The 27,602-nt window shown below is 36.0% G+C and overlaps 1 protein-coding gene across 16 annotated transcripts in view; it reads left to right on the forward strand.

Moving 5' to 3' along the window:
• Window positions 1-27,602, forward strand: part of LOC131946249 (neurobeachin) — a 175,060-nt gene that overhangs the window by 67,864 nt on the left and 79,594 nt on the right. For 11 of the 16 annotated variants that reach the window (XM_059306935.1, XM_059306937.1, XM_059306942.1 and 8 more), the window contains 24 exons: window positions 138-246; window positions 580-661; window positions 906-1,029; window positions 1,784-1,976; window positions 2,605-3,065; window positions 3,308-3,568; window positions 3,981-4,134; window positions 4,733-4,913; window positions 5,234-5,385; window positions 5,921-6,028; window positions 6,552-6,702; window positions 7,321-8,172; window positions 9,856-9,972; window positions 10,549-10,844; window positions 11,416-11,617; window positions 11,772-11,812; window positions 12,180-12,246; window positions 12,459-12,692; window positions 13,860-13,986; window positions 14,616-14,724; window positions 16,461-16,630; window positions 16,825-16,946; window positions 17,430-17,573; window positions 18,106-18,242. In XM_059306935.1, coding sequence (XP_059162918.1) covers window positions 138-246; window positions 580-661; window positions 906-1,029; window positions 1,784-1,976; window positions 2,605-3,065; window positions 3,308-3,568; window positions 3,981-4,134; window positions 4,733-4,913; window positions 5,234-5,385; window positions 5,921-6,028; window positions 6,552-6,702; window positions 7,321-8,172; window positions 9,856-9,972; window positions 10,549-10,844; window positions 11,416-11,617; window positions 11,772-11,812; window positions 12,180-12,246; window positions 12,459-12,692; window positions 13,860-13,986; window positions 14,616-14,724; window positions 16,461-16,630; window positions 16,825-16,946; window positions 17,430-17,573; window positions 18,106-18,242 — 4,594 coding nt within the window. The remainder of the gene's footprint in view (window positions 1-137; window positions 247-579; window positions 662-905; window positions 1,030-1,783; window positions 1,977-2,604; window positions 3,066-3,307; window positions 3,569-3,980; window positions 4,135-4,732; window positions 4,914-5,233; window positions 5,386-5,920; window positions 6,029-6,551; window positions 6,703-7,320; window positions 8,173-9,855; window positions 9,973-10,548; window positions 10,845-11,415; window positions 11,618-11,771; window positions 11,813-12,179; window positions 12,247-12,458; window positions 12,693-13,859; window positions 13,987-14,615; window positions 14,725-16,460; window positions 16,631-16,824; window positions 16,947-17,429; window positions 17,574-18,105; window positions 18,243-27,602) is intronic. The other 5 variants (XM_059306936.1, XM_059306941.1, XM_059306949.1 and 2 more) reach the window with 2 other exon arrangements.

The following is a 27,602-nucleotide window of genomic DNA, read 5'->3' on the forward strand; positions in this document are numbered from 1 at the left end:
TAATAACAGTTTGAACCAGAATATTAAAAAAATATTAATGTAAAAAAAAAAAAACTACAAAAAAATAAATATTAAAGGCATAGAGAATGATCCAATATGTAAAGACTGTAACTGTAATACCACCTCTGCCATTGTAGGAGGAAACAAGATGCAATGTCACCACACAACTTGTTCAGCTTGCTGGCTGAGAGACTGATGCTCCACACACCAAACATTTCCATGTCCACTTACAATGTGCTCTTTGAGGTAATTGCCTAAACAATTTTTGTTCCATTTCTTATATTCTCTATACTTCAGTTGACAGAGTGAGTGTTTTGGTGCTTTTGTATGAGGACCTACCTAATGATAGTAAGAGAAAAGTTTGATGTGCAAAAATTCCAAAATTTTCCCTCTTTCAGAGAGATGTGGAAAAGAAATTTGAGATAATCAAAAACTTTTCACTACACATAGGGGTTCTGGGTTACAAAGTAATGTTTTTTTTGGGCAGTGTTTATATCATTCTCAAGCCATAGAAACTTACAAAAAGATAGATTTAACACAAATATAATATAAAATCAATTTGAATATTATGCTACACAGATTTTGACGGAAAGAATGAACAAAGAAAACATCAAAGTACGCCAGGAAGAGCCAGACTCTACATTCCGTATTGAAAACTCAGGTCATTAAATTTATTGAATAGTTGTTTTTAAAATTAAATATATTACTGTTAAATAATTAAAAAAAAAACCCAAAAAAAATGTTAAGATGAAGGCTCCAGTGGGGTTGAATTTGTGTGAAAATTTAAGAATAAATATTTGGAACTAAGAAGGTTTAATGAGCAGCTATTTTTTTAAAAATATTTATTCTATGACTTAAAGACATTCTTATACAGAATATTATAAAGAAATAACTTTCAATCGCAGCCATCCTTAAAGTGGTGGCCACCATGATCCGTCAGTCCAAGCCCACCCCAGAGGTTCTAGAGGTGAAGAAAACATTCCTGTCTGACCTGACCATTCTCTGCAACAACAACAAGGACAACAGACGGTGAGATTATCTCAAGGATTAGTCTGTTATCTATTTTCATTTGTTTTTTTTTGTACCATTATGCTGACACATCCTATCTAAAAGTTTTATGTGAAACTGATTTTAGTCCATGTTAATTTATGTTTGATTAATTTATGTGAAGTATCTTGTTTTTTTGTGGATGTTCTAACTCAGTGGTTCTTATCCTTGGTTCTATTGAATCCCAGAGGTTATTTAAGTCAGTCTCAGGGTTTGGGTAGAGGTCAAATATACTCCGACTCATATGAATCATGATCGGATTTTGTGACTACAGATGATAGAACTATTAAGAAGAGTTTGATGGGGACGATAGAACTATTAAGAAGAGTTCGATGGGGATGATAGAACTATTAAGATGAGTTCAATGGGGACGATAGAACTATTAAGAAGAATTTGATGGGGACGATAGAACTATTAAGAAGGGTTTGATGGGGATGATAGAACTATTAAGAAGAATTTGATGGGAACGATAGAACCATTAAGAAGAGCGATGGGGACAATAGAAGTATTAAGAAGAGTTTGATGGGGACAATAGAACTATTAAGAAGAGTTCGATGGGGACGATAGAACTATTAAGAAGAGTTCGGTAGGGATGATAGAACTATCAAGAAGAGTTTGATGAATGCGTATATGAAGCTTGTGGGGTTTGGTACCTCCAAAAAGGTAAAGAACCACTGGTCAAACTGTGTGCCTGTGATTAATGTAACGTGATTGAAAGTGTTTTGGTCTCCCTCAGCACTGTGCTGCAGATGTCTGTCTGGCAGGACTGGCTCTTCTCCCTGGCCTACATTTACCCCCGCAACTCTGAGCAGCAGCGCATCACTGACATGGTGATGGCCCTCTTCAAGATGTTGCTGCACCACGCCATCAAGTTTGAGTTTGGTGGCTGGAGAGTCTGGATAGACACACTGGCTATTCTACATTCCAAGGTGGGCATGGCCTGGTTGACACAGACTTTCAGATTATTCATGTTCATACATATGTTATACTGCTAATGCATTAAGAGATATTCTAACTAAATACATTAACAGATGTTTAAACTATTGCTTATAAATGAACAGATATTCAGACTACTTCTAAATAATTGACCAATATTCAAACTGCTTATAAATTAAAAGGTTCATACTTTTAATAAATTAAAAGGTGTTAATATCACAAATTAGTTAAAGAGTACATGTTCACACTGCTTTTTACAGATATTTATACCTTCAAAATGTATAGGTATAGCTGCTAAAAACAGTTAACAACCCTACAAACATACACTTTAACATAATTTTAAATAATGTTATGTCTTTTGAATAATGTAGTTATAATATATTGATTTAATGTTCAAACAGAAATTTTAAAATATATTTTTTAAAAATTTAACTCGTTTTTCCTCTTGAAATCATTACTATAAAATACAATTTGTTAAACTTTATTACATAAAATGTCTTTTTATAAATGGCCTGATGGTTGAAGTTGTTAATTTTCTAAAACCTTATTTTGTTAACTATTGTGTGTAGATTTTGTGTTAGATTGTTACATGTATAACAAAAACCTAACTACTGTTCTCAGGTAGCTTATGAGGACTTTAAAATCCACATGTCCAAGATGTACCAGCAGTTTGAACAACATAGAACAGACAACATATCCGACCCATCTGAGCTGCAGCAGAGGCCTATTAGTACCATCTCTGGCCTTTCTGATGACCAGAGCAGCCGGCCTGCTCACAAATCCTCCGTCAAAATTTCAGAGGTGTCTGATGCTGAAGCCGAGGCCATCACCAACGGGAATAGTGATGAGAAGGAGAAACACAGTGGAGATAAATCAGAGAAGAAAAGCCAAGAGGCGAAGGAGAAGCCGGTCAGTGAAGTGGAGACAGCAGCTGAGGGACAGGGGGATACAAGCGCAGAGAACAAGAAGAAAGAAGACACAACAGATAAGCCTCAAGGGGAGGTAAATGGACAGGGGAAAGAATCAAACTCAGAGGAATCAAAACTAGATTCGGCAGCTGGTGGAGAGGCAGAATCTAATGGGTAATTACAGTTTTTGTTTTAAGGGCAAGCTCTTTTTGTTTTCATTTTTTTAAAATTTAAAATCATCCTGAAGATATTTTATAAATGAATAAAGAAGTAACTGTAATAACTATACATAAATAGGACAATATACACTCATAGCTGTGATATCAAAGTAGAAGGATTATTTATTCTAATTAAATAATTATTGTAATTGTTAGTTTTAACACAAGTTATAAAATATGATGCTATTATGATTACAGATATGAGGAGCACAGTCTGTTTAAGTCAGCTGATAAAGGAAACAGCGCTAAGACCAGCCAGGAATCTGCACAGAATGGTCCTGGGGTTCCAACTCTCCAGCGCAACCCTTCAAACGCCAGCCGAGGTGGTGGACACATATTCAGCCCTGGTCCTCGTGCCCCAGCTTTCCGTATACCAGAATTCCGTTGGTCTTTCCTACACCAGAAACTGTTGTCAGATTTACTGTTTGCAGTGGAGACTGACATTCAAGTCTGGAAGAGGTTTGTTATGTAGCTGTAATTCTAGCATTTTAAAAATGTTTTATGTTTTTAGTATCTAAACTTAATTTAATACAGAGAATACTCTCAAAGATCAATTGACTTTGTTTTATGCATTTAGAAATATCTTCAATAAACGTCTCCATCATTAATTTTATCATGCTCGACAATATATAAAAGCAAAGTTTCAATTAATTACTCTGTAACCTTATTTATATTTTGTTTTCTTAAAAATAAATTTAAAATTAACTCATTATAAAGATTCATGTAAACAATAGGCAGAAGTGTAAATTTTTTATTATTATTATATATATTCTTTACAAGCATAGAAAGGGTTCAGATATTCAACTAGAATTAATAGAATTATTTCCCCTGAATAAAGTGAGCCATTGTAATGTGTTTGTGTTTTGTCCAGCCACAGCACCAAGAACGTCATAGATTTTGTGAATGCCAATGAGAACCATATCTATGTTGTCAATGTGACTCACATGATCTCCCAGCTGGCAGACAACCTCATCACATCCTGTGGTGGTCTCTTGCCTCTACTTGCTGCAGCCACCTCACAGAATGTAAGTTTTTTTTTTTTACCCATGAATTTTAAAAAGAACAACTTCAAAAAAATTTCTGATCTTAAAAAAATATTTATTTTAAAATTCAGCTGTTAAAATGGTTTCAAGCAGTTTAGTATTTTAGATGATGTTTATACCATATTACTCAAATTCTGAAACAAATTATTAGTAAAAGCTGAATGACAGAATTTCAAAAACTTAATAAAGAAATGTTTAGAGGTCTTTATTTTACAAAGAATATTTTAGACAAAATACTGAAATCACTATTGCTTTGTTTGAAAGAGTAAGTAAAAATTGTAGAAGAATGTTTAAATTTTTAAAGTAATTCATAGCTTTAAGCTTAGAATTTAGCACTTTGCCATGTAGTCTGCTCAATGCAATCACGTGAACAACTAGAGCTGTAAATATTTAAATTGATTATATATAGTTATACACCTGCTTGCCTAGAATATGATTTTTTTTCAAATGTTGATTTGAGTTAAAATTAAGGAAAAGTATGTAGCTATAAATAAATAAATAAGTCATGTTTTAGTCATTTTTGGTTTGGAACAATTTAGTTTGTTGATGATATCACTTATTATTGACTTGCATGTTGCAGGGGGAGATAGAGATTCTGGAACCAAACCAGGGACTGAGCATTGAACAGGCTGTGATGATCCTGCAGAGGATCATGTACATGACTGACATTCTTGTCTTTGCCAGCTCCACCAACTTCTCAGAGCTGGAGAATGAGAAGAACATGCCTTCTGGGGGCATCTTGAGACAGTGCCTCAGGCTGGGTCAGTTCTTATGTCTATTATCTTTATTCTTTTTAAAATATATGCAACTATTGCTCACAAGTTGGTCAGTCTAATTTTAGCACCCACCACCTCTTTGGTCAGTCTGTTATCTTTTTTCAATCATTTTGTTATCACAAGTCAATCTCTATTGGTCAGTCTTATGTAATCACATGTCAATCCCTATTGGTATTTCTTATGTTATCTATCACATATCAATCACCCTTGTTTAGTCTTGTTATCACTCTTCTATCCCATAGTCAGTCTACTGTTGCTGTTTGTCAATCCCTTTATAAATTCCATTACTTTTGTCCATCCCTCAGTGTGTACCTCAGCTGTAAGAAATTGTCTAGAGTGTCGCCATCGTTACCAAGGCCATGGAGGCTCTGAGCCACCATCTCCTGCTACCAACAAGCCAATCAATGGGGTTGATCCCATACACAGCCTTATAGGCGGATCACACCCCTCTGCCAAGGTATTACTCTAACAGTTTTTTTTATAAACACAAAGGTATAGATCCAGGTATAAATTTATATTGATTATAAAATCATGAGCTGGTAGAGTAGCTGTTATAGTTGATGAGATTAAGACAAATAATAATTTTCTTCAGTTTTACATTTCTCTTCAAAGCTTATGTTCATAACCCTTTGAGTTAAACATTGTTGTGTTCATTATACAGTGACTTCATCTCAGCTGGCCCATGGTGGGATATACCTGTATATTTAAACATTTTAATTGCTCATTTGCTTTGTAAAAACATTGTGTAGCAAAAGTCACCTTTTTAAAACACTCATTCATTGGTCTGGCAGATAGATAGCCACAGTCTATGAATGGATTGTATAGCCATGTTAAATATTTTTTATAAATTAGTGTTTCAGCAAATAATAAAAAGAAAACCTGCACTTTTTAAGCCAAAAGGATTGTCACACACTTTCAATCATTCATCTTGTAATGCTTTTTGAATATCTTAGTCTAGATTTTAATTTCAGTATTTTTTGTATAATCTCTAGAACATTGTAGAAAATCTAGCTGGCCAAACTACCCCCATCAAGGACCCTGAAAGGCTTCTCCAAGACATGGACATCAATAGGTTAAGAGCAGTGGTATACAGAGACGTGGTGAGTTGCTTTGTTACAGTGGGAACATGTTTATTTTTAATTCAGACTAATGCAAATCAACTATTGTGACCATTTATTGGATTCAGACTAATGCAAATCAACTATTAAGATCCAACTATTTCCTTTTCCCATTAAAATTCATTTAAATTAATGTTTTGGTACATAGTTAAAATGTGGGTGGATTTGACATTCATATGTATGAATCCTGAGTATAATTCATTCTTCAAATAATGAAACCACTGTTTATTTAGAGGCCGAAGTGTAGGTAAAAACCATTCTGAATTCAGGTTACATAGAATAAGAAGAAACAACCACATTAAAATGTTTTATGAAGTATGTAATTGATACATTTATCCTTAAAAAAATGATGTACTTAAAATGTCAGGAAGAAAGACTGGGCAGCTATTACAAAATTACATATTTTCCAATATCTTGGTTGTAGTCACTACTGTACCATGCAATAACAAGCTACTGTCATTCTTTTGATAAGTCTCTTATAAACCAATACAACTTTTGCTTACAGGAAGAAACGAAACAAGCACAGTTTCTTGCATTGGCTATTGTTTACTTCTGCTCGGTGCTTATGGTGTCCAAATACAGGGACATCCTTGAGCCACCCTCACCTGCTGCCACGCCCACAGCTGCCGCAGCACCAGGTAGCAGGGAGGGATCAGGTGAGTTTTTTTACTTAACTAACAAGACGCTGGTGGTGGCGGCTTATAATGTAACAGCTGTAGACAAATCCACAGCTCATGTTTTTAACTTTTTTTTGTCTTCTAGTAATTGCTCTGTGTTCAATCTTTTCAACTATCAAAATATAATCTCTGTAATAATATTGGTATAAAGTTGGTGTTATTACAGTGGGCTTTTGAGATCAAATGGCTGCTTTTAGAAGTTAGTTGTTTAAAGTATTTATTTTGGTTAATTTTAGCAAAACAAAAATTAAATAATTTTAGATAAGAAATAATGAAATCTTTTGTTTTTTTCTGATAAAAGTTAATCTGTGGTTTATTAAAAATAAAAATTAAAAGAATACATTTTACAGTTATTAAATGTTTAAAAAGTTCCGCAAGAAGATTTTAAATCTATAATCTGTAATGAAAATGTTTTTCAAAGTACAGATATTGAAAGCCTAATTATTTGCCTACAGTGAATATTTTAAATGGTGATTACTTTGGTTTTACCAAAAACATATAACCAGACTGAGTGTCGTTATTTTTTTAAAATCTTGGGTTTTTTTGCAAACTGCTGCATTGTCTTCTACTAATGGTTTTGATACAACTTCTCACTAGGCGGTCTCTCTTGGCAGAAGATCACATCCTCTGCCATGCCACTTCTGCCAGAGAGTGGCAGCTCCACCTCATCCATCGCTTCCTTCTCCATCAAATCTAGCGAGGAGTCCTCACAAGGGGAGGTCAAGCCTGACACCTCCGTTAATAAATTAGATGGCGGGACTGTTAAAAAAGAAGAGACAACTCTTAAAAAGCAAGAGACGACTCCTGCTGTAATTAATAATAAAGATGCATCTCCAGTACCTGTTACCCAGGGGAATGTGAAAACAGAAGGTTCAGTGGGTGACAAACAGGTGAAGTCTGAAACAGGAAAGATAACCACAGTAGGAGAGGGAAATGTAGCTGGTGAAGAGACCAAAACTGAGGACCAGACAAAGGAAACAGCCAAAGAAACACCAAAGGTTGAAGATGAGAGCAAAATAGTTGTGGAAGCAGAGGTCAATGTGTTGGCTAAAGAAGAGACAGGCACAACTGAAAGTGAGAAGTCTAACACAAATAGTGATGACATCAATGAGAATGTTGAAGAAAAGAACAATGATGTTTCCGAAAAGGAAAATAGCTCACCAGAGACAGGAAAGGATTCCCAAGATGAGGATAAAAAAGATGAAGTGGCAAAAGAAGATGAAAAGAAAGAAAACGATAAAGAAGAGAATACTGGTGAGAAAGAAGAAAGTACTGTTACTAAAGAAGAAAATGATGGTGAGAAAAAAGAAAATGATGTTGAAAAAGAAGAAAATAATGATGATATAGAGAAACCTGTGGAACCAGTGGAGGAAGTTCTAGGAAAAGAAGCTTCAGAGGCTGCTGAAGCTCCTTCAAACACAAGTGAGGCATTGGAGCAAATTGCTGAAGGTAGTCCTTGGAGCTTGGATGTTGTATTCACCATCAGCTTACTGTGTAGACCCAGCTTTTCTTATTCATCCCTCATTCAATTTTAATACATTTTAATACTTCACTTTGAAGCTCACTAGAAAATAAATTGCTAACAATATGGTTTTAAAATTTTTATACCAAGCACAAATGGATGACCTTAGTTGAAACATTAAAGATAATTTTTAAAAGTTGTTCTCATAATTGACTATGATCATGGTTTTAATTTGTACCCCCCTCCCAGAATAAACAAGTAATTCTTTAGTAGTGTTTGTCTAAAATGTTCCTCTACTATTTAAACAAAGAGTAAAGAATTCCAAAAGCTTATAATACCAAAATGTATATTGGAGTAAATGCCCCACTATCCCATCCTTACCAACCACCTCAACCTTCATTATCACCACCTGCTGGTTCTCTATTGGAATGCCAAGAATTTGATGTGTCAGCTTTGCTTGCTTTTAATTTTTTTTTATAAAGCTAAAAAATTGAACTGAAAAATGGAGTGTGTTTTGTGTATCAAACATCTTTCATATTGCTCTTCTCCTTATTGGTGTTGTCCTTTTAAAATTTCACTTTCCAGGGAAGTAATTCTTCTGTTGCTTGATGAAATACAAATTTTGTGTTCGTAAAAGTTATAATTAGACACTTAGGTTAGTTGTGGGCTTTTAAGATTATGTTCATACATTATTGAGTATTCCATTTAAAAAAAAAAAGGTTAATAAGTAAAATTAATTTTCTTCAAACTGGCTTAACCAGAACTGGCTGTAACCACATTTCTAGTATTTTACCCCATAGTCACTGAAATAAACCTATCCTCCCTCTGTCACCCTTACTTAAAATATTTTTGTGTAGATTTTGGCATTTTTTGAAATTATTACTCAGTAAAATTTAGACATTTGTACGCAATAATACACTGACCCAAAATAGGGGATCATAGAAAAGTGTGCATGTAACTTGACACCAATGTCTTTGAATGTGAGCTAAAAATATAAAAGGCTCTTAGAAATTTCTAAACATAATAAACATTACTAAATATATTGCTGTGTGTATTTGTGATGTGCCTAGATAGATGTATTTAAAAATTAATAGTGTGCATATTAAACTTAATTTTAGTGATTTTTTAATAAAAAATAACAACGCCATTTAAAAAGAAATTGTTTTTTCAAATAATGTTTTAAATTAAAATACATATCTTTCTTAGCTTAATGTGGTTTATGTTTAGATTCTCCTAAAATAAGAGAAAAATTCATATCGCAGACCAAACTTTTTCTGGTTGTTCAGTAATAAAACATTCCTTCAATAACATTTCTATTACTTGTTAGCAATGTGGTTATATTACACATTTGATAAAAATTATAGTTACAAATTTTTTGTTAATGCTTTCTGTGTGAGTCAAAGAGAGGCCAGAATGTCAGTTTTTCAGATCATTTAGGTTAAAGTTTTTCATTCTTAAAAGTAATCTTGTAATCTTTTGTTTTAGAAGATGGAGATATATGGCAATGTTTTATATTTTTCATGATTGTGTAAAAAAAGTTTGCTTTTCTTCGTTGAATGAATTGGATTTAAATTGTTGCCTTGAATGTTAACTGTATATGTTGAATATTTTTTTTCACTGCAATTTGTCTGAAGCATGTAATAATAAAGGTAAACATTTGTTTGTATTAGATACAGACTCAACTCGCTTTAACAAGCTGGATGATGAAGATGGCTCCAGTGAGGACATGGCTGAGAGACAGGCAGGAGAAGGGGAGGAAGAGGAGGAGGAAGAGGATGATGATGCTGGTTAGTTGTTTGTTGGGTTTTTTTATTTTCTGCTGGGATCATTTAGAGACTATGACAAGAATAATGGTAATTTTCTTAGGGCTTGAGTTGCAGTCATATTGAGAAGTACCATAAAAGTAAAAGTAAAGTTCCCTTTCAAACCTGACGGTCTGTAGGGCAAGTGAATTGCTTCTTTGACCTCGGCATATGAAGAGATAGTGTGGTCAGCACTATGCCCTGCTGCCTTTTCTTGCCCTAACGCAAGTTAAGTACTCATCTGAGTTGGGTGGACTCAGGGACGTTCCACTAACTTGAACCCAGATTTGAACTCGAAACTATTGGGTTAGCAGTCTAGCGCTTCACCGCTATGCCACGCTGTCCCATTTGAGTTGCAGTCATACACTTGTTTATCCAACAATTCTCTTGAGTTATTAGAAAAAGGTATTTTCTTATATAGATACGTCTCACTTTTAAATTTATAATTATTTTGTTTTTGTTAAGAATTAATACATTTAATGTGATATATGCATTTTTTTCATAGTTAATACCTTGTTAGAAATGTTGCATTATATGTTTTTATATTGTTGTGTCAAACAGAGAGTGACAAAGGTGGATTGGAAAGAGGTACTGAGGATTCCGATACCTCATCACAACAGCAGCAACAGCCTGACGAAGGCGAGCTGTCACCGCAGCAAGTACAGCTGGAGGTGGATGAACAGCAACCAAAGGTAGAACAACCAGCCGAAGCTGAACAGCAACCAAAGGTAGAACAACCAGCCGAAGCTGAACAGCAACCAAAGGTAGAACAGCCCGCAGAAGCTGAACAGCAGCAGGAACAGGCAGTTGAACAGCCTGCGCAAGAAGCACAGCAGGCTCAGGAGGTGGAGACCCAGGTAGTAGAAAACCATTTTGTTGTTATTTAATTATAGAAAAAAATAAGTCCTGATAGATTTCAATCAACAGCCAGGAGAGATATACTTTTTTAATATACCATTGTAAAATAATGTTTTCAATAGCTTGTGAAGAAGTAATTTAAATATGGGATTAAAAAATTCAAGACCACAGATGCATGTTGGTTGACACATTGAATGATAAATATAAACAATTGTTTATTGCCCTGTTCCATCACATTTCATTTAGCAACAAAGGTTAATTTAATTAAAATATTGTTATTGTACTTAACTTGTCTATCACATTCTTTATTGACTTCTTTAAACACTTTCATTATTTGTTTTCATAGAATATCTCCAGTGTGCTGCATGGTTAACTAAACCCAAATCTATTATAAGATTAAATGTTTTAAAACTTCGGGCAAAACTGATATTAAAAATTTAGTCCTCAGATGATATATATCTCTAAAGTCTTTAAATTTTTTCGAAAATGTGGGGAAAATGATTTAAAGAGCCTGATTATAAAATTTAACGATATGGTCTGATATTAGTCTTTTGTGATTTTTGTCTGTAGGCCACAACAAGTAAAGAGGAAACTGAAGAAAAGGAAGAAGCCAAAGAGGAAGATGCAGAGGCTAAAAACATAGAGAAGGAAGCAGAAACAGAGAAAAAAGAGGAGGAGGCTGAAGGTGCTGCAGGGGATGAGGTGGATGACCACAAACTGCCTGTTGTAGATGAGACTAAGATGGAGGATGTGGACTTAAAGGAAGACTCAGGTGGGTGATAGCACCACTGGTTTGACTCAGGCCATAACTTCTGGTTATGTATATCTCGGTGTGAAATTCTTTTTAAAGAGAAAATTTATTATGGGAAATATCCTATTATTTTTATGAAGTTAAAAATAAGCTTAAATTGTATGTCTATTTTTAGAAACTTCAAAAGGAGCTAGAGGAGAACAAAGGCCAGAGAGAGTGAGTCTAGTTAATGTTATCAGATAATTTTACTAATTAGTGGATTCAGCTTATAAATTATATTTTTTTATAAAGTAATGCTTTTAATAATGTTTGTTGGGTTCAATGAGGGAGACAAACCAGGATAAATCCTTAAACTTTACAGCACGTGCTAAAAGATTGTGCTTTCTCTTAGTACTAAGGGTGATTTTCACAATCCTAAGTCAGTGCAGTAGTCAAATTGATGTCAGATCTTTTGCATCTTTCAAAACACAATGAGTACAGATTACTTAAAGAATTAATTGAATAAACTATTTTAGAATATCGGTAGGATGATCTTTCCTAATAAAATGGTTGGACTCATTTCTTAAATGTCTGACCTCACCAGGCTGAAGGGGAAGAACCAAGAGAAAACAAACCTATTTCTTCCATCTCCTTAGCACATAAAACATCAGGTAAGTTCTTTAATGCTATTCAATGTATGTATATTCTTTTCACAATAAATTCGACAAAATGTTTCATTTGATATACAGTGGGGATTAGACTGGTCAACTTTATTTATAATTTTTAAAAAGCCATGATAACTAATTGTAGATTTATGTTTTAAATAAAAAAAATAAAAAACTCAGGCTACTGGTGACTTAAGTATTTTTCAATTTATTGCCAGATCAAGATGGTGCCAATGGAGGCCAAAAGCCAAGCGCACTTGAGTTAAACATCAACCCACCAATCCACAACCTCCTGAGCTACCAGATGGACACTGGCACCCTGACTGAGAGACTAGAGAGGGCCCTGGGCTCTGTGGCTCCCCTGTTGAGGGAGGTGTTTGTAGATTTTGCCCCCTTCTTGTCCAAGACCCTGATAGGTTCACATGGACAGGAGCTCCTGATTGGAGGTGGGGGTAATGCATGTCCTTTTTTGTTTCTTTTCTCTTATGCATGATTGTAGAATTTTCTTTGCTGTATATCTTAGATAAAAATAACAGTAGGATAGTTCACACTATTACAAATAAATATGGTGAACACTGCTTTCTTTTTTTCTAAATTGGTGGAAAAAAAATGCTCATTATTGCTAGTAACTGAAAACTCTTAGTTTTTAAGTTTACCTTAACAAACACATGTATCACATAAATGTCAACATTTAGATGATATCTGGACTATATTAAAGCTAAATATTTTATTTTATTTTCATGGCTAGATTATGACGAAGAAAATAAAAAATAAATTAGCTGGGATATTCCTTGAAATATGCCCTGTATAGTGTAAGCAAAAATCACATGACAGTTCAGCAATCATATAACACAGTTTATCAACCATTGTGTTTGTGTGAATTAGCTTTTTGTTGCTTATGTAGAAACTTGTGTTACCTTTATTCCCAGCTTATTTCTCTTGTTGTTTCACTTTAACCTTAACACTTAATTGTTAGGGCCTATAGATTACTTCATTTACAACACATTGATGAATATTTGTATATTTTTTCTTCATAAAAGTAAAGTTTCCTTTTTGAACCTAAACGGTCTATGGGGCAAGGGAAGTAGTTCACCTGATCTGTGACCTTGGCATAGATAATGTGGTCAGCACTATGCCTAGCCGCCTTTACTTTCCCTATTGATAGTTAGTGACCCATCAGAGCTGGGTGGACTCAGGGATGTTCTACTGACGAACTTGGATTCAAACTTGAGACTTTCTGGTTAACAGTCTAGTGCTCTACCATTAGGCCATGCCATCTTGTTCTTTATCAGCATGAACTAAAATGCAGTAGTTGGTTGGTTATAGCACTGTTTAGAATCCTGGATTGTTTTTCAAAATTTTCTTTCCTGGTATTTTGGTTTGTTAAATATATTTTTTATCATGCATTTTAAAACATTTTGATGTTGTCATTACTTTAAGTAACACTTTACTGTGCTGATAAAATTATATAATTTTAGCCTTTAGTTAATCAGACAAAAAAAAGATTTGATTGTGTAGCATTAAATGTTGTTCTAAATAGAATTAGTTTACTAAATAGTGTTTCTGATTTGATGAGACAAACAATGGGTTAGATTATCTGAGCATGAATTGTGTTGTAGGGCTGGTGACACTGAAACAGAGCACCTCAGTGGTGGAGCTGGTCATGTTGCTGTGTTCCCAGGAGTGGCAGAACTCCCTACAGAAACATGCAGGACTGGCTTTTATTGAGTTGGTGAATGAAGGAAGGTAAGGGCATGTGTTTTCTCTTTGATTTATGGGAGATGTTTTTCTCTAGTACACCCACATCAACCTGCTGCGACCTGAAGTTCCGTGACTATGTTTGGTATTCATTAGTTTGAATAAGTTGCCATTTCTGAATATAAATTTAAATTGTTGTTTAGTTTCCAATTTCATTTACAAAACAGAATATATATGTTTTTTTACTTTTAAAAAGTAGGATACTGCCGTTATATGAGATACTTATAAACAAAAATAGCTGAAGTATAAAGTAAAAAAATATATGAGATACACTGCTAAATATTTATTCTTAGTTTAGTGAGTTTACTGTTTACTAGTAGTTAAACTATAGTGGTGGTAATATTCTAGGATCAGTAATCAAAGCTGTTTCTTTTAATAAAATATTTAGTAGGGTTATATAGAATAATACTTTCTAGTAAAAAATGGCTTCAAGGCAGAGATAGTTATGGAGAAAGTGATCCATCCACTGTGTTAGTTTAGACATTATTTAAATCTGAATGGATATAGTATGGGAAACTCATGATTGCTGGAAAATCTTAATACCACAGTGAAATATTAGGTGAAAAAAAAACAATATCTAAATGTTGATCAAGTTTTTACATTTATTTATCTCCCAGGCTTCTGGCTCATGCAACAAGAGATCACATTGTGCGTGTGGCCAACGAGGCAGAATTTATTCTTAACAGGATGAGAGCTGAAGATGTACAGAAACATGCTGACTTTGAGGTATATTGTCCTACTGTATACAGGATTTACCATGTATCAGATGTGTTCCTCATGTAGCAAATATGTGTTATAATTAAGTATGTGTTTGTCATGTGTCATGTGTTTTGTCAGGTATGTGTTTGTCATGTATCAGTTATGTTATTTGTCATGTATCAAGTAAATGTTGTCATGTATCAAGTATGTTTGTCATGTATCAAGTATGTATTTGTCATGTATCAAGTTTGTATTTGTCATGTATCAAGTATGTAATTTGTCATGTATCAAGTATGTATTTGTCATGTATCAAGTATGTAATTCGTCATGTATCAATTACATGTTTTTCATTAAATATATGTGTTTGTCATGTATCAAGTATGTGTTTGTTATGTATCAAGTATGTGTTTGTTATGTATCAAGTATGTGTTTGTTATGTATCAAGTATGTGTTTGTTATGTATCAAGTATGTGTTTGTCATGTATCAAGTATGTGTTTCAGGTACATGTTTGTCATGTATCAAGTATGTGTTTGTCATGTTTCAGGTACATGTTTGTCATGTATCAAGTATGTGTTTGTCATGTTTCAGGTACATGTTTGTCATGTATCAAGTATGTGTTTGTCATGTTTCAGGTACATGTTTGTCATGTATCAAGTATGTGTTTGTCATGTTTCAGGTACATGTTTGTCATGTATCAAGTATGTGTTTGTCATGTTTCAGGTACATGTTTGTCATGTATCAAGTATGTGTTTGTCATGTTTCAGGTACATGTTTGTCATGTGTCAAGTATGTGTTCCTCATGTATCATTTATAAATATTGTAAAACATTTTTGTACACAAAAAAAACAAGAAAAATAATGTTTTTTTAAATGTAATATCCATGTATCTGTCTTCATTTGCATACATTTGCATTTGAAAATTCATTACCTGAATGCTTATTAGGACAATACCCATTTATTATTCATTTCATGCGTGACTACATCTTGATGAGTTAAAATTGTGTAAGAAATAGTTTTCCATTTAATTTAAAGATAATTTGAGCTAATTCCTTGTCACCTTTTAAAACCCTTTTATTATTGTAGTTAAGGTATAACATATAAAACACAGCACATAGCATGAATAAGAAAATAAATCTTGTGTAGGGAAAAATGTCTGCCTACAAACAACAGTGGAATGCTCCTAATAATGGCTTTTAACTAATGCCATATTAGCTTGTGTCAGCCTAAATGGCTTTTTTATACAACATTCAAGGCTATAGGGCTTGTACTAGAGCTAGCAGAGGGCTAGGTTTAGGATTATGGTTAATGCTAGGGGTAGGGTTATTGTTTAGGCATTAATTTTATGCTGAGTAATAGCAGAGATGGGGGGGGGGGTATTGACTTTCGGTAATGTCCTATACCCAGTTGTTCGTGTGGGGTAAAAACTTAACTTTAACAGTATTTGAAACTAAAAACCTTTTTTTTTGCATTCTATACAAATGCATTTTACTCAACAAAGCATAGTTTATTTAAATGTATTCATGTTTGGTTTGCCTCATGTCTTTTCCTATTAGCTCATTTAAAAATTGAGTAAATTAATGTGGAGATTGACAACTTTACCAAAATAGCCACACAAATCTTGAGTTAGCTTACAGTATTTATTTTGAATATTTCTCTTTGTGGTTAGAATGTTGAAATCATTTGACAACTTGAAAAAAAAAACATCAAATGGTAATACATTGTTTCTAAAGATTGTATGTTGTTGTTTTTCTCTAATCTAACAGTCCACATGTGCTCAAGCCATGATGGAGAGAAGAGAAGAAGAAAAGCTGTGTGATCATCTCATCAAATCTGCTAAAAGACGTGACCATTCCATCGCCTTGAAACAGCGGGACAAGATCCTTAACATTCTACAGAACAAGCATGGTGCCTGGGGAGTTGATGCACTGCAGCAGTATGTTTTATGTCTTAAAGTTTTGTGTTAACTAGCCCTATAGAAAAAATTATTAGTTATACATTTAACCAAATTTGTAGTTTAAAATTTGTTCATGAAGATGTGTGTTTTAAATGGTGTAGTTTAGTTGAGATCTTAGTAGATAAAAAATAAATGTAGTAATATAACTTGAGGACATTTTTTTTTAAAACCAGGAACTCAGAGTTCTGGAAGCTGGACATCTGGGAGGATGACTCACGTAGGAGGAGGAGGATGGTGAAAAATCCTCTGGGCTCCTCTCACCCTGAGGCCACCCTGAAGGCAGCCATTGAGCATGGTGAGTCATGTATTGATGTTGGTCAGATCTTATGCAACAGTTTCAAATCATTAGACCAGAAGGGTAAAAAGTTTCTGTTAAAAAAACTGCTTGGTCCTTACTCAAGATTTTTTTTTTTAAGCATAGCTGCTTAGGGGCACAACTCTTATTAAGCACATTTTTTAAAAACATAAAACAAAGTTGACACTGTGTGCCCATTCATTAAATGGAATGTGTAATGTGATACAGCTCTACCTCTTGTACAAGTGCTGATAATACATTCTTGATAAGTTGACATGGAGCCCATTCATTATAACATGCTAAGTGGTTATACACTGCATATTGTACAAGTGCAGAAAATAAATTCTATACTAAGATGATGAGCTCATTAATTAAATGTGCTTTGTAATTTAAGCACAATATCTTGTGTAGCTTCTGGAAATAAATTCTATGCTAAGTTAACATTGAGCCTACTGAGTAAAATGTGCTATCCATCTTGTGTAGGTGCAGCAGAGGATGCCATCAATGCAGCCAGAGACGCCTTCCATGCCCACCTGGCTACCCTGAAGAAGACACAGAGAGAGACCACAGACTTCACAGATGAGGAGCTGGTAATGGAGGAGAAAGATGTCGACCAGGAGTTCTCAGGTACTCATGCTTAACCCAAAGCTGTACTGGGTTCATTCTTAACCTGAACTGTAAAAGATAGCCCTTCAGACCTGACAGTTCATCAATATAGTGCAGGTGAAGTAGAGTGCATATGTTTCTGTGTCCTCTGCATATAAATGGAAAGTGTGGTCAGTTCAGAGCACAGCAACTTTACTTTCTTTGATGCAATTACGTTACCCAGTAGAGTCCAGATCCAAACTTGAGACAGGATTAGCAGTTCTGTGTTCTACTGCCCAACCATGCCGTCCCATTACCTGATCTGTGCTGGGTCAGGTCTCAGGTAGTGATTACAAACCTGATCTGAACTACATCAGCTCTTGATCATTATTTATATAAGCTCATGTTCTTAGGGTTATTAAAGAAATTTTTGCTACAAAACCAACTGCAAATGTAAAACAGATTTCCTGGAGCGTATTTGTTAAAGTATCTTCTAAAACCTCTAAATCTAGCTTGATTTAAGGTATTCATTATGTCTTTGATACAGGTCTAATCTATCAAACTTTATTGCCAGGTCCAGTGGCACTGTCCACTCCATGTAAACTGATAGCACCAGGGGTGGCTGTCAATGGCACCATGTCCATTACCAAAAACGAACTTTACTTTGAAATGGATGATGAAGATTCACAGAACAAGAAAATGGACATTAAGGTAAGTTTAGACATTAGTTCTCCCTTTTAACTCTAACAAGTTTATATCCTTTCTTTCCTTGTGCGCTACTAATTTCTTTCATTTACTGTTTGAAAATTTATTACCAGGGATATCTCATTTGTTAATCTAATTTTTAAAAATGTAATCGTGTAATTTATTTCCAAAATGGAGATTAGGTTGCAATTATAATAAGTATGCTTCTCCCCTCCTTTCCTATTAAAATATCTGAAGACATGATTTCTAATGGACTATTACTATAAATACATTTTGCATTGCATCTCATTATTCTAATATAGAAAAAAATTTGAATTTGCATTTTTAAAGAACGTTTGTTAATTTATTTTAAAGCGACTTTTTTATTTAAAAAAAATGTTCTAAAATATTGTACCGATTTTATTTTCGCTGAATCTCAATTACACTTTTACTGCTAATTAATTTTAGCATTAAAAAGGGAAGTAATGTCAACAAAGGGATGTAACCCTAGTACTTGTACCGATATAATAAAATCTTTACGTCAGAATTTCATTGTCTACCTTAATGAGGTCACCTGCCTAGTATGAAATGATGACACTTGACATTCCATTCCAAGGTGGGATCCCCGGTCCTGACTCCGTCCCTGCCCCCGTCCCTCCTGCCATCATTAATTTTATCATCACGGTAAAGCCTACTTAATGTGTATGTTCACATAATGAATTGTGTCTTGTGTCTCCAGACACCTCCGTCATCCATCTCACCCTGCAGATGTTTACATTGGGAGCGTTGATTATATGGTCAACTTGTGTTTCTTTCTTGCTATACACCTTCTACCACCTCACTTGGTCGGTTGGTTGCTAAATTAACCCCAGAAACGGTTGACCAAATTTTAATGGTCAACTTGTGTTCCTTTCTTGCTATACAACAAGCTCCTACCACCTTCGTTGGTTGCTTGCTTAAGTAACCTCAGAAACGTTGATCTTATGGTCAACTTTTGTTTCCTTTCTTGCTATACAACAAGATTCTACCACCTCCCTTGGTTGGTCGGTTGCCTAATTAACCCCAGAAACGTTGACCAAATTTTAATGGTCAGCTTGTGTTCCTTCCTCGCTGTTCTACAAACCTACCACCTCCCGATAACTTTAGTTGGTTGCTTGTTTAATTAACAGATAGGGCGTTGATGACATGGTCAAAATCTTAACCTTTTTCGTTATTCAATTAGTTCTTAGCATGTGCTCTATAAATTTAACTTTGTTACTTACTTGTAACTGACATTTTTTTTTTATATAATATGTTACGAACAAATTATTAACGAAATTTAAAAAAATGGGTACCTCCTTCTACCCTCCTCCCCGTGTACATTAATTGACATCCTCTAATAAACAATATAGCCATTACTTTCCCACTGGACTTATTGTCTAGGTGTTAATAAAATAGCAAGGCTATGATCTTATCTGCATGATCTGTTTCTACGATAGACTTTTATTTTGTTGGGTCCCTTTTCTAATTGTTGACAAAGCAACTTGGATTATTTGTTAAGTTTTTTTTTACAGGTTTTTAAGATCTCATTTGGTTGTTTTATATGAGTGTTGGCAAAGTAGCTCGACTAGTATTCTAGCCCTTGGACTGGTGCATCTTTTGTTACATGTAACTCAACAACTGGTCTAGTATTATGTCCCTTGGACTGGTGCATCTTTTGTTACACGTAGCTCAACAACTCGTCTAGTATTATGCCCCTTGGACTGGTGCAGCTTTTGTTACATGTAACTCAACAACTGGTCTAGTAGTATGCCCATGGACTGGTGCATCTTTTGTTACACGTAACTCAACAACTCGTCTAGTATTATGTCCCTTGGACTGGTGCATCTTTTGTTACACGTAACTCAACAACTCGTCTAGTATTATGTCCCTTGGACTGCTACAGCTTTTGTTACATGTAACTCAACAACTCGTCTAGTATTATGTCCCTTGGACTGCTACAGCTTTTGTTACATGTAACTCAACAACTCGTCTAGTATTATGTCCCTTGGACTGGTGCATCTTTTGTTACACGTAACTCAACAACTCGTCTAGTATTATGTCCCTTGGACTGGTGCATCTCTTGTTTAGAAGTCACGTAACTCAACAACTCGTCTAGTATTATGTCCCTTGGACTGGTGCATCTCTTGTTTAGAAGTCACGTAACTCAACAACTCGTCTAGTATTATGTCCCTTGGACTGGTGCATCTCTTGTTTAGAAGTCACGTAACTCAACAACTCGTCTAGTATTATGTCCCTTGGACTGGTGCATCTTTTGTTTAGAAGTCACGTAACTCAACAACTCGTCTAGTATTATGTCCCTTGGACTGGTGCAGCTTTTGTTACATGTATCTCAACAACTCGTCTAGTATTATGTCCCTTGGACTGGTGCATCTTTTGTTTAGAAGTCACGTAACTCAACAACTCGTCTAGTATTATGTCCCTTGGACTGGTGCAGCTTTTGTTACATGTATCTCAACAACTCGTCTAGTATTATGTCCCTTGGACTGGTGCATCGTTTGTTTAGAAGTCACGTAACTCAACAACTCGTCTAGTATTATGTCCCTTGGACTGGTGCAGCTTTTGTTACATGTATCTCAACAACTCGTCTAGTTTTATGTCCCTTGGACTGGTGCAGCTTTTGTTACACGTAACTCAACAACTCGTCTAGTATTATGTCCCTTGGACTGGTTCAGCTTTTGTTATACGTAACTCAACAACTCGTCTAGTATTATGTCCCTTGGACTGGTTTAGCTTTTGTTATACGTAACTCAACAACTCGTCTAGTATTATGTCCCTTGGACTGGTGCAACTTTTGTTACACGTAACTCAACAACTGGTCTAGTATTATGTCCCTTGGACTGGTGCATCTTTTGTTACATGTAACTCAACAACTGGTCTAGTATTATGTCCCTTGGACTGGTGCATCTTTTGTTACACGTAACTCAACAACTGGTCTAGTATTATGTCCCTTGGACTGGTGCATCTTTTGTTTAGAAGTCACGTAACTCCCATCGCGTCATGGCTGAACTACTGCACGCAGGCTAATGTTCCTACCGCTATTAATGTGTCCGTCCAGCTTACGTCTGGTCGGCAGACAGCTTGTCACAGTTAGAGTAATATATAATTGCTGCCGGGGATTATCTTACTGGGGGGGGGGGGGGGGGGAATGTGACAATTAATGATATTACTTCTCCTAATTATTTTAAAACAAATTAAATGAAATGCTTATTGTGCATATTTTTGTTCGCACAAGGTAAGGGTAACGCGCCTGTTACAGTATCTGTTCTTTGATAAGTCAGCTCAAACACGATCCTAGTATTCCTAGTCTACTGTTTCTTTGTACATGGAAGAATCCCTCACCTGTTTGGTAAAGCGAAGATTAAAAACAAATACATATGAGACAAATCAAATGACTTAAAGTCTGTGTACAGAAAGAACAAATAAACATCGCTAGGCGCTTCTCATTCCCTCGACCTTCCCCTCCCCTCCACACCTTCCGTTATTCGTTCCAACATGCATTTCTCCAACCCTCTGACGTATGTTAAATGCCAACAACTTCTTTCGTTATTTTTTCCAGCAGTAAAATGATACTAATGTCACTCACCTTAATCTGACAGGCTCTATTTCCTGCTTGTTATAACAAACACGTAGTTTACACTATTCAAGAAATTTTTAATATATTAAAAAACCCATCGAGTAAATTAGTATTCTAATGGAGGTGTTAATAAAACTTGGTTTAAATTGTTTAATTGTGTCTCAGCGTAGGTTTGTTTAATTAGAATAAAGACATAGTGAAAACTTTAATCCCCTGCATATGCTTGTGATACACATTGTGACACTTGTAGCGGGCGTGATACAACAGTTAGCTGTGGGCTGTAAACCTTGTGTGTGTAGACAACAGCTATAGCTGGGAATTAGAACACCACCCTCGATAGACATCTAGCTGGGGGGGGGGGGGGCTCTAGTCAACAGCTATAGCTGAGAATTAGAACACCACCCTCGATAGACATCTAGCTGGGGGACTCTAGACTCCAGCTATAACTGGTAGTGAGCAGTGTTTCTTCCAGACTTTTTTCTCCGGGGGGGGGGGCACTTGAAATCTTCGGGGGGGGGGCGGACACTGTTAAAAGTATATATTTTCTATATAAATTATATAAATTTCATTTCGTTCGGGGGGGGGGGCGGTAAAAAATTTTCGGGGGGGGGGGGCTTCGCCCCCCCCCCCCGAAGAGATGCCTGGAAGAAACTCTGGTAGTGAGATGGGCCTGTGTGGACAGCTACAGATTAGTGCCGGTAGACAACAACACTAGCTGGGGACGGTGACCCCTCGTATTTTCCCTGGCCTGAACTTCCCGTGTGAGACGAGGTGTAAGTGAATGATGTCATCTCGTCTGTAGTGTTGGCTCCCATCACTCATTGCAGGCAAACGTCCATCTTGGCTGTTTTCTTGTTGGCTTCAAGCACTCGTCATTTGTACGGCTGAATTCGGTGAGAACTCTTTGGGACTCACATTTGTTTGACGTTGTAAAACAGGAACACAGGGGATTTAGAATTCAGATAAACCTCAGAGCTAAATTTAATTTTCGTTTTTCGTCGTCAAAAGCGGATTTAGAGAGTAACAAAGTTAGGTAAATACAGATTTAGGTATAGGGACCTTATTACTGTATCCCAAAATTGAGTTTTCATCAGCAAAGCGGATTTAGATTTTGAGAACGAATCGGATTCGTTGTTTGGATTTTGTTTCAAGTATTGAAAACAAAGCAAGTTGATGAAAGTTTCCAAGATCCCCCACTCGACATGACACAGGCTTGTGATATCTCGAGTGGATGAAGAAACTAAAACCGGTCATGTATGTAACAACGACGTGTGACTGCGCCCTATTCTCTTGTCTCCCCTTCCCCCAACTCCCGATATTGTTGTTGTCCCCAGGCAGATGTGACATTTATTCTTATTTCTCTAGCTCTGCGACCATTCATCCCCCACTGGTGTACACGTCTGCGAAACTCGACTTTATGTTTGAAATTTGCATAGCCGTAGGTGAAACCGAGGCTTTAAGCACTAATTAATTTTTATTTAGCGTGTAAAATAATTTTTACGATGCTCTCCCTTGTTTACGCTGCCCTCCTTCTGTCGTGGCGCGCAGATCGGATTGAGAACATGTCAGGCGAGTTTTTGGGGGCGGCTGTCACTTGCATGTCGCACAGCCGCGGTAACCTGCTACATGGGGACAAACATAAAACCTGCTCAAAATTTCATAGGTGTGCCGAGTGGTTGTAGTTGGTTTTTTTTTTTAAATTTTTCATTGGTATGAGAAGGTTTCTTTACACAAGAGAATAGATTTCAGCAGTTGTAGATAACATGGACGACTGCTAGGTTTTTTGCACAGTTGTACCCGACCGGGTGACCTCTTTGGATAATCAGTTGTGTAATTAAAAATCTTAGTACTCGAATCCAATGATCCAATAACTTCTCATGAATTTTTTAGTTTAACAAAAATTCTCTCGCGACCTTCCTCTTGTATTAAGTTGTGCGGCCTTAAAGAAATAACATTTTGTAATAAAATTGCTACCAAATTATATATATATATATATATATATATATATATATATATATATATATATATATATATATATATATATATATATATATATATATATATGATATGTGTGTGTGTGTGTGTTCGTAAACATAAGTAGAGTACAAGTTGTGTAGAACTGGTAGTACCGTCGTACGTAAGTCCTGAGCGTAGAAACGATGTCAAGTTCAGTGAACTGTACCAGGCACCGCGCTCGTTAAAGTCACCTGTGGCTATAAGCCGTGAGTTTCACGGTGTCAAACGTGTGTCATGTTAAGTCAATGCTATCGCACCTTCCTCTGTCTTCACGCCTCTTTACTACTCTACAATCATCGTGATGTATTTTTCTTTACACTTTCTCCTTTAACCTATATACGTACTGAATTTGTGTGTGTCTCATAGGTCATTAGTCTACATTTTAAGATGTGTTTTTTATAAATAAATTATTATAAATATAGCATCTAAAGATACATGTATTTATAACTATAATGAAACATTATGTATTCATATATATATATATATATATATATATATATATATATATATATATATATATATATGCATATATTAATAAATATATAAATACCCTGTATGCGTATGCTTAAATGTTACAGTTATAAAAATATGTTTATAAATACCAAATTTTGAAATTTTGAGGTGTAGGCTAATGACCTATAAGACCTCTCAGGGAATGTTTTCCCCAGTGTGGCCCATCGTGAAACTTTAGGAAGCTTAACTTTCAAGTTTGACTTTAATTTTTGTAAATGCCCTATTTGTATATAGGCCTATATGTACACTTCATACATTATGAGGGGGTTATGGTGTGAGAAATTTTCTTTTTTTACCGCCCAAAATTATAACGCGCTGTCAGCTTTGTAGATTTTAATGGCCGGCCGTATAAAAGGTGGGCCGCTGGGGGGAACGAGTGTCTATGACAGATCATGGGTGGCCTTCTGTCTTGTGGACACTGGATGACCTTCACCCATCCATCATCACAAACATTCAATATTCTGGTTCTATCCAGTGGACAAATGTCTGAGACGTTTATTTGAGGTTTTATTCGCTCGCACGCCGCGAGTGACTTGAGTCTTATGGGGAGCAGTTCACTGGCGTTCGTATTGTTTTATTCTTGATTCTTTGTACAACAAATAAGGTGTTAGAAAAGTTGCGTAGGTTTTTTGTGCGTGTAAGATGTGAGTGTTGAAGTTGCTAAATTTATGGATACGTTTTTAAAACTGTCTTGGTGGCATTTATACACCTAGAACTTCAATGTTTTAGTTTCTTTGTCGGGAAGTCATTTTAAATGGAGGGATAGGGTGACATTAGTGGGTAACAAGGTCTATGATGGAATAGTGCACGTACCCTTGTAGCGTTGATATGATATAGTGATTGGTGCGTGTTGCCTTGAAACGTGTCCAATACGTAGCTAGTATAATTAGACGGTTTGATGAGAATTGGTTTGACACTATTTTAGTAATACCGGTTGTTGTTTTTTTAGTGACTATATCACGTTTATTGCCATTTTACTGTTTAGGCCATTCACTGCAGTGCTATGCTGCTGTTCAGTTCCTATCACTACTAGGGTCATGCAACTGTTTAGGCCGTGTCACTAGACTCACTGCTTAGGCCATGTTATGTTTGGGCCGTGTCACTACAAGGGCCATGTTATGTTTGGGCTATGCAACTACTATGGCTATGTTATGTTTTGGCCATGCAACTACTAGGGCCATGTTATGTTTGGGCTATGCAACTACTATGGCTATGTTATGTTTTGGCCATGCAACTACTAGGACTAGTGGGTAACAAGGTCTATGATGGAATAGTGCACGTACCCTTTGATATGATATAGTGATTGGTGGTGTTGCCTTGAAACGTGTCCAATACGTAGTTATGGCTAGTACAATTAGACACTTGGGTGGATGAGAATCGGTTTTTAAAAGATCACTACTTAATCTAAACAATAATTGTAAGTTGACCATATTTTGGTAATACCAGTTGTTTTTAAGTGTCTATACCACGTTTATGGCCATTTTACTGTTAGGGCCATTCACTACATTGTTATTCTGCTGTTCAGTTCCTGTCACTGCTAGGATCACGCAACTGTTTAGGCCGTGTCACTAGAGTCACTACAAGGGCCATGTTATGTTTGGGCCATGTAACTACTAGGGCCACGTTATGTTTGGGCCATGTAACTACTAGGGCCATGTTATGTTTGGGCCATGTTATCGTTTGGGCCATGTTACTACTATGACCATGTTATGTTTGGGCCATGTAACTATTAGGGCCATGTTATGTTTGGGCCATGTAACTACTAGGGCCATGTTATCGTTTGGGCCATGTTATCGTTTGGGCCATGTAACTGTTTGGGCCATGTTATGTTTGGGCCATGTAACTACTAGGGCCATGTTATGTTTGGGCCGTGTCACTACTATGACCATGTTATGTTTGGGCCATGTAACTACTAGGGCCATGTTATGTTTGGGCCGTGTCACTACTATGACCATGTTATGTTTGGGCCATGTAACTACTAGGGCCATGTTATGTTTGGGCCGTGTCACTACTATGATCATGTTATGTTTGGGCCATGTAACTGTTTGGGCCATGTTATGTTTGGGCCGTGTCACTACTATGACCATGTTATGTTTGGGCCGTGTCACTACTCGGACCATGTCACTATTATGGCCATGTTAAGTTTGAGCCATGTAAACAACAAGGGCCATTTTATGTTTGGGCCATGTAACTACTATGGCCATGTTATGTTTGGGCCATGTAACTACCAGGGCCATGTTATGTTTGGGCCATGTAACTACTAGGGCTATCTTACCGTTTAGTCCCTGTCACTTTGAGAGCCTTGCTACTATTTAATTCGTGTCACATTGAGGGCCATGCATCGGCCATGTCACACTGGTGGCAATGTCACTGTTAGGGCCTCAACAACACTTGCTTCCTGCCACTGTTATCGTGTGTGCATATCATTTTGTTGATGACATTTTTTTTTTAAATTCTGATGTTATTGACTTAGTGAGGATCTAAATAAAAAGTCTTGTTCAGACCCCGCCTGCCATTAGACAGATCTAGACCGTTTCCCCACAACGTAGCCGTAATCCTTGCCAAGGCGAAGACGACATCGAATGCAAGCAATTAGTTGCTCTAGAGCTCCCCTCTAGATGTTGCATGTCAGTGAATGATGGAGCACCATGCAACATTTGCATTGCCTCACCGTTTAACCGTTGGGTTTTATGGTCCGGTATGTATCCAGCACCCCAGCCCCTCCCCCCATATACCTGTTGCTGGGAGCCGTGAGATCAGAAGGAATTGCGTTGATTCAAACAGGATGCTGCATGTCAACACAGAGAAATTAAATCAAACACTCGTGGGCTGAAGTTTGTTACATTGGCGTTCTTTTAAAAAAAAACCCAACTCACGTGTGCTGTTAGACTAGTCTCTCTTATACCCGTCTTTTAATTATTACCATACTATGTATACTACTTTTTGAAAATGCATAAAGTACGTATGAGGCTTCAATAACTTTTTTTTAAATAAAGGAGCGTTTTTGTTAACAACCTGATTTGGATTTTTATAAAAATAATTGAATCAGCGTTTTTTTTTTCTAGATATAAAAATGATCCTTATGAAAGAAAAATTAGAATTAAAAAATTGTCAAAGAAAAAAACACAACAAGAACTGATAAATGGAGGCTAGGTTTTTTTTCCTTAACGTTATCTCCCCGAGTTGTGTTGCCTTGGTATGGAGGCGTCCATTCATTCCTGGCAGGTTTTCCTGTACATCTG

This window comes from Physella acuta, unplaced genomic scaffold (genome assembly GCF_028476545.2).
Source record: "Physella acuta isolate Inbredline_101_S28 unplaced genomic scaffold, ASM2847654v3 ptg000549l, whole genome shotgun sequence".
In the NCBI taxonomy this organism is placed as follows: Eukaryota; Metazoa; Mollusca; class Gastropoda; family Physidae; genus Physella; species Physella acuta.